Source organism: Canis lupus, chromosome 20 (assembly GCF_048164855.1).
Source record: "Canis lupus baileyi chromosome 20, mCanLup2.hap1, whole genome shotgun sequence".
NCBI lineage: Eukaryota > Metazoa > Chordata > Mammalia > Carnivora > Canidae > Canis > Canis lupus.
This window is the reverse complement of record NC_132857.1, coordinates 58,376,848-58,382,847: the sequence shown is the minus strand read 5'-3', so window position 1 is coordinate 58,382,847 and position 6,000 is coordinate 58,376,848. Positions and strand designations below refer to the sequence as shown.

Here is a 6,000-nt window from a genome sequence, read left to right as displayed (position 1 = left end):
CCCTCCCCCCTCCTCCTCCTCTCCTCCCCGGCTCCTCCCCCGGCCCTCCTCCCTCCCCTCCTCCCCCTCCCCCTCCCCCCTCCTCCTCCCTCCCCGGCCCCTCCTCCCTCCCCCTCCCCGGCCTCTCCCCCCTCCCCGGCTCCTCCCCCCTCCCCGGCTCCTCCCCCGGCTCCTCCCCCCTCCCCGGCTCCTCCCCTCCCCCTCCCCCCTCCTCCTCACCTCGCCGGCGTCCGCGCTCCGCTCCGGAGCCCGCAGCCTTCCCCAGCCGATGCCGGGGACTCGGACCCCGCACCCCGAGACTCCCTGTTAATGGATGTGGTGGGTGCTCGCGGGCCGCTCCTCCCGGGCCTCCGCGCAGCCGTCGGGGGCGGGGGGGCGCCGGGGGGCGCCGGGGGGCGCCGGGGGGGCCGGGGGGGCCGCACGCGGGCCCGGCGGAGGAGGCTGGGGCGCGGGCTCCGGGGTCCGGGGGGCGGGTCGGGGGCTCCGTCCCGGGGCGCGGGCTCCACGCCGGGGCGCTCAGCGGCTTCTCTGGCCCCGCGTGTCGAGTCCAGGTGGCCCGAGGCACCACGACCCGGAGGAGCAGGCTGAAGAGATCCGATGGCAGCACCACCTCGACCAGCTTCATCCTGAGACAGGTAGGGGGGCGCGGGGGGCGCGGGGAGGGCGGGCAGCGGGCCGGGGAGGGGGGCGGCGGGCGGGGGCCGGGCCGTGCCCCGGGGCGCCCCGTCCGGCCCCCGCGCCCCCCGCAGACCCCGCGCCGCGGTCCCCCCCTCCCCTCCCCCGGGTCCGCCTGGGCGCCGGGAGCGGGCTTGGGGCCGAGGGTGCAGCTGCGCTTCCCGGGCGCGGGGCGACGGCTCGGGCGGTGCCGACCTGCCTCCCTGTAACCGAGGCTCCTGCGAGCTCTGGCCGAGTGAAAGCACCTGGAGCGGAAAGTCGGGGTCACCTGGAACCGGGGGGGGGCGGGGGGGGCTAGGGTCGGCGGCTGCCCTCGGCGGGCGCGGCCGTCAAGGTCCCTAACCGTGACCCGGGGCGGCTGTCAAGGTCCCTAACCGTGACCCAGGGCGGCTGTCAAGGTCCCTAACCGTGACCCGGGGCGGCTGTCAAGGTCCCTAACCGTGACCCAGGGCGGCTGTCAAGGTCCCTAACCGTGACCCGGGGCAGCCCGGCCGTCCAGGTCCCTAACCGTGACCCAGGGCGGCTGTCAAGGTCCCTAACCGTGACCCGGGGCAGCCCGGCCGTCCAGGTCCCTAACCGTGACCCGGGGCGGCCCCACTGTCCAGGTCTCTAACCGTGACCCAGGGCGGCTGTCAAGGTCCCTAACCGTGACCCGGGGCAGCCCGGCCGTCCAGGTCCCTAACCGTGACCCAGGGCGGCTGTCAAGGTCCCTAACCGTGACCCGGGGCAGCCCGGCCGTCCAGGTCCCTAACCGTGACCCAGGGCGGCTGTCAAGGTCCCTAACCGTGACCCGGGGCGGCTGTCAAGGTCCCTAACCGTGACCCGGGGCAGCCCGGCCGTCCAGGTCCCTAACCGTGACCCAGGGCGGCTGTCAAGGTCCCTAACCGTGACCCGGGGCGGCCCCACCGTGGAGGTCCCTAACCGTGCCCCGGGGCGCCCCGTCCGGCCCCCGCGCCCCCCGCAGACCCCGCGCCGCGGTCCCCCCCTCCCCTCCCCCGGGTCCGCCTGGGCGCCGGGAGCGGGCTTGGGGCCGAGGGTGCAGCTGCGCTTCCCGGGCGCGGGGCGACGGCTCGGGCGGTGCCGACCTGCCTCCCTGTAACCGAGGCTCCTGCGAGCTCTGGCCGAGTGAAAGCACCTGGAGCGGAAAGTCGGGGTCACCTGGAACCGGGGGGGGGCGGGGGGGGCTAGGGTCGGCGGCTGCCCTCGGCGGGCGCGGCCGTCAAGGTCCCTAACCGTGACCCGGGGCGGCTGTCAAGGTCCCTAACCGTGACCCAGGGCGGCTGTCAAGGTCCCTAACCGTGACCCGGGGCGGCTGTCAAGGTCCCTAACCGTGACCCAGGGCGGCTGTCAAGGTCCCTAACCGTGACCCGGGGCAGCCCGGCCGTCCAGGTCCCTAACCGTGACCCAGGGCGGCTGTCAAGGTCCCTAACCGTGACCCGGGGCAGCCCGGCCGTCCAGGTCCCTAACCGTGACCCGGGGCGGCCCCACTGTCCAGGTCTCTAACCGTGACCCAGGGCGGCTGTCAAGGTCCCTAACCGTGACCCGGGGCAGCCCGGCCGTCCAGGTCCCTAACCGTGACCCAGGGCGGCTGTCAAGGTCCCTAACCGTGACCCGGGGCAGCCCGGCCGTCCAGGTCCCTAACCGTGACCCAGGGCGGCTGTCAAGGTCCCTAACCGTGACCCGGGGCGGCTGTCAAGGTCCCTAACCGTGACCCGGGGCAGCCCGGCCGTCCAGGTCCCTAACCGTGACCCAGGGCGGCTGTCAAGGTCCCTAACCGTGACCCGGGGCGGCCCCACCGTGGAGGTCCCTAACCGTGACCCGGGGCGGCCCCACTGTCCAGGTCTCTAACCGTGACCCAGGGCGGCCGTCGAGGTCCCTAACCATGACCCGGGGCGGCCCCACCGTGGAGGTCCCTAACCGTGACCCAGGGCGGCTGTCAAGGTCCCTAACCGTGACCCGGGGCAGCTCAGCCGTCCCGGTCCCTAACCGTGACCCAGGGCGGCCGTCGAGGTCCCTAACCGTGACCGGGCGGCCCTGACCCCTGCCGCCCGTGTGCGCAGACAGCACCTGCACAGAGCTGTGGGGTCTGCGCAGAGCGAGTCGCCGGGTCTGTCCCTGAGGCGGGCGCGGAGGTGCGAGCCCGGGGTGGCTTAGGGACGCCTCGACCCCGGGCCTGCTGCCGCGCCGGAGCCCCTTGCGGTGCTTCTCCCTCGGGGGCCCAGAGCGCCGCGTAATGGGTTCTTAACCAACGATGGCAGCTGCGGTGCGTTTCCTGAGTGTTTGCGATCAATTTAAACACATTATCCACGACAGATGGGCTTTAGATTCAGAATTGGACTCCGACGTGTCCTAGAGGGTTCATGAAACACATTTAGGTAATATTTATTATGCGGAGATTCATTTTCTGCTAACAGATTACTACTGCTGTTGAATTCAGTGAGCACCAAGCATTTGCTTTATTAAAATAAATATATTTTGGATCCCGATTTCATCCTGAAAGTGCGTTCCATCCCCTTTGCAATGCTTGCTTAGATCATTTGCGTGTTTGATGAAGCAAAGGCATCCCTCGTCTTTAAGCAGCCTTTGACTCCTGTGACCGAGATCCTGATGTTTATTTCGCAGATGCCTATTGTTGGCAGTTTATTGTTGCAAACTCTTAGAAATACTAATTATACAGCAGTGTATTCCGGGAACGGTTTGACTAAAACTTTTGAGTTCCTCTACACATCACCACAAACAAAACAATCAATATTTCCTAATATCCTCCTCAATTTACTCCAATAAATGATTGAGATAATGCATGTATAAGTTCTTGATAAGTGTCTTGCTGCGTATTGCCTTAAAAATGTCAAAAGTATCGCATGCTAATAATTTTGGGAGTACTTTAAGCAACACAGATTTGTAGGACACATATTTCACTAGTTTTTCTGAAACTGGGGTTTGTTGGTTCAATGAAATGGTCTAATTTAAATTTAGGAGTTAGTTGTAATTGTATTATATACACAGTCTTCCTTTTTTTTCTGTGCAAACACTGCACATGGTTTTTGTGAGCACCTCTCGCAGTTCAGTAAGTATCCTACCCCTGATCTTGTTTAAATGGCGTAATATAGACTGCTGCCATGGCTACAGTAAGAGTAACTAGGGGATTTCTGTTTCTTTGACGAGAGATGAAAAGTCATTGCAAACGGAATTTAACAGTGTTTTTTGAAATGAAATTGAAGAGTTTTCACTTGAGTGCCAAAAACCAGTTTCTTAAAGAAAAAAAAAAAAAAGCACGACAGCTGCTTATGTTATTAGAGCCTCATTATTTGTAGAATGACCAGTGATTTATTGTTGGTGAATTCTTGATACGTTGGAGTGATGGAATTTCTTGGAGCTATTTCACAGTCTGCGTGATGCCTTCACACAGGAAGAAGGTAGTGGGAATGCCAGCAAAAAATAGCGCTGCTCATTTCTGGTGTCACATTATTTACAGAATTAGGGAGGGCAAGAGTTCTCCCCCCCCCCCCCCCGCCACAAATGATGTATGAAGGCAGGTGGATAAGATGGGGCTGGTGGTGAAGAACAGAGGCCAGTTGGCAAGCTCCCCTTATAAAACGGGTTGTTCTTTGAACCGGTCAGAAGTTGAAGTGTGTGTGTGTGTGTGTGTGCGCGCACGTGCACGCACAACATGCATGTGCACACATGAGTTGCCCCAAAACCGAGCACGCTGAGAAGGAGAGCGAGCCTGGGCTCTGAGCGCTGCTCGGAGCCCTTCAGGCATCGTTGACCTTGTTTCGGGGCTGCTGGACCGCTGGCCTCCCAGCCCGGCGCGGGGGTGGGGGTGACTCCAGGGAACAGCTAAGGGGTGTCCCTGCGGAAGGTGAGAGGGTGCAGTGTGTTGGCACCGGAGGAGAGCTGGGGTGAGCCGGCAGCGTCTCCAGGGCGCGCCGAGGCTCTTGGGGAGCGTGATGGACTGTCCCCCTCCCTGAGGATGGGGCGCAGCCACTGCCGTCAGGAAGGAATCACGTTTTCGGGCAAGGCTTCCGTGGGGGTTGCTGCCACCGGAATGGCTCTCCAAATGAGGCTGTAGAATTTTCTCCCGGGAGATCACTTCGGACAGGCTAGTGTGAGTGCCTTGCTTACTCATGTTCTGGAATTGTAGGGAACAATTAAACATTTGCTGTGTGTCCAGCGCTCTGCTAGATGCGATGAGGGGAATGCGGAGGCGAGGGAAACCGAGCCCGTGGGCCCAGCGGGTCTCGACTCCTGGAGACATAGGTGTGTGCACGCGACGCAGGGAGGTGCAGCGAGGACGCGGCCGTGGGCCCCAGGATTGCAGCGCTCCAGGCGTCGCTGCACTCAGAGTCTGCGTGGTGGAGTGCTCCGGTTCCTCCCAGGTTCCCCCCCTGGGGTCAGCGAGGGAATCTGGTCGGGTACGGTTGGCCCGGTGACCCTCCTGCCAGGGCTGCCCCTACGAGGGCGGCAGGTCTTACCAGGCCCTGCTAGCTTCCAGTCTCATCTTGAACCATCATCCTTCAGCTTTGGACATAGATCTTGAGTCACCCCCTTTTCTTCTGCCAGAGGCTCCTCGCAGCTGCTCAGCTCTCTGTGTGGAGGGCTCTTGCTCCCCCTTCTGCCCAGTTCACTTTTTTTTTTTTAAAGATTCATTTATTGATTGATTGATTCATGAGAGACACACAGGGAGAGGCAGAGACACAGGCAGAGGGAGAAGGAGGCTCCCTGCGGGGAGCCCAGGGGAGCCCGATGTGGGACCCCCAGGGTCCCCCAGGGTCACACCCTGAGCCAAAGGCAGACGCTCAACCACTGAGCCCCCCAGGCGCCCCACTGCCTAACGTTTAGTCTTCCTTGAGACCTAAGTTGAGTGTTCACTTCAGTTTTTGTTTTTTTTTTTGGAAGATCTTTTTGTTTTTAAGTCATCTCTACATTCAGGGTGGGGCTCAAACTCACCACCCTGAGATCAAGAGTTGCACGCTCCACCACCGGAGCCAGCCAGGTGCCCGGAGGCCTCTCTTCTTTCTCATTTCTCTGATGACAGCAGCTCCTTAACCACCTACCTCGTTCTGGAGTGCATTTTACCAATTCTCGATCATCTGCTTTCTCTGTTACTGTCTGTCCCCTCATCCAGATAGTAGGCAGGGACGTGCCCCCATTTGGTCTCCTCTGCATCCTCAGCATTTAGCGTAGTCGATGTTTGATAAATATTTGAGGGAATGAAGGAGCAGGTGGATGAAAGACTGACTTGGTATATTTTAGGCAAGGGGTTCTGCTCTAACATTAAACTCTATTTAACAGGGAGAAATTTCCTCCTAACGAAACTTCCCC

At 61.7% G+C, this 6,000-nt stretch overlaps 1 protein-coding gene across 1 annotated transcript in view; it reads left to right on the top strand.

The window, feature by feature from the left end:
• Positions 1-204: 204 nt before the first annotated feature.
• Positions 205-6,000, top strand: part of CACNB4 (calcium voltage-gated channel auxiliary subunit beta 4) — a 221,948-nt gene continuing 216,152 nt past the window's right edge. The window contains exons 1-2 of the mRNA XM_072789208.1: positions 205-318; positions 552-635. Of these exons, the coding sequence (XP_072645309.1) occupies positions 310-318; positions 552-635 (93 nt within the window). The 5' untranslated portion in view covers positions 205-309. The remainder of the gene's footprint in view (positions 319-551; positions 636-6,000) is intronic.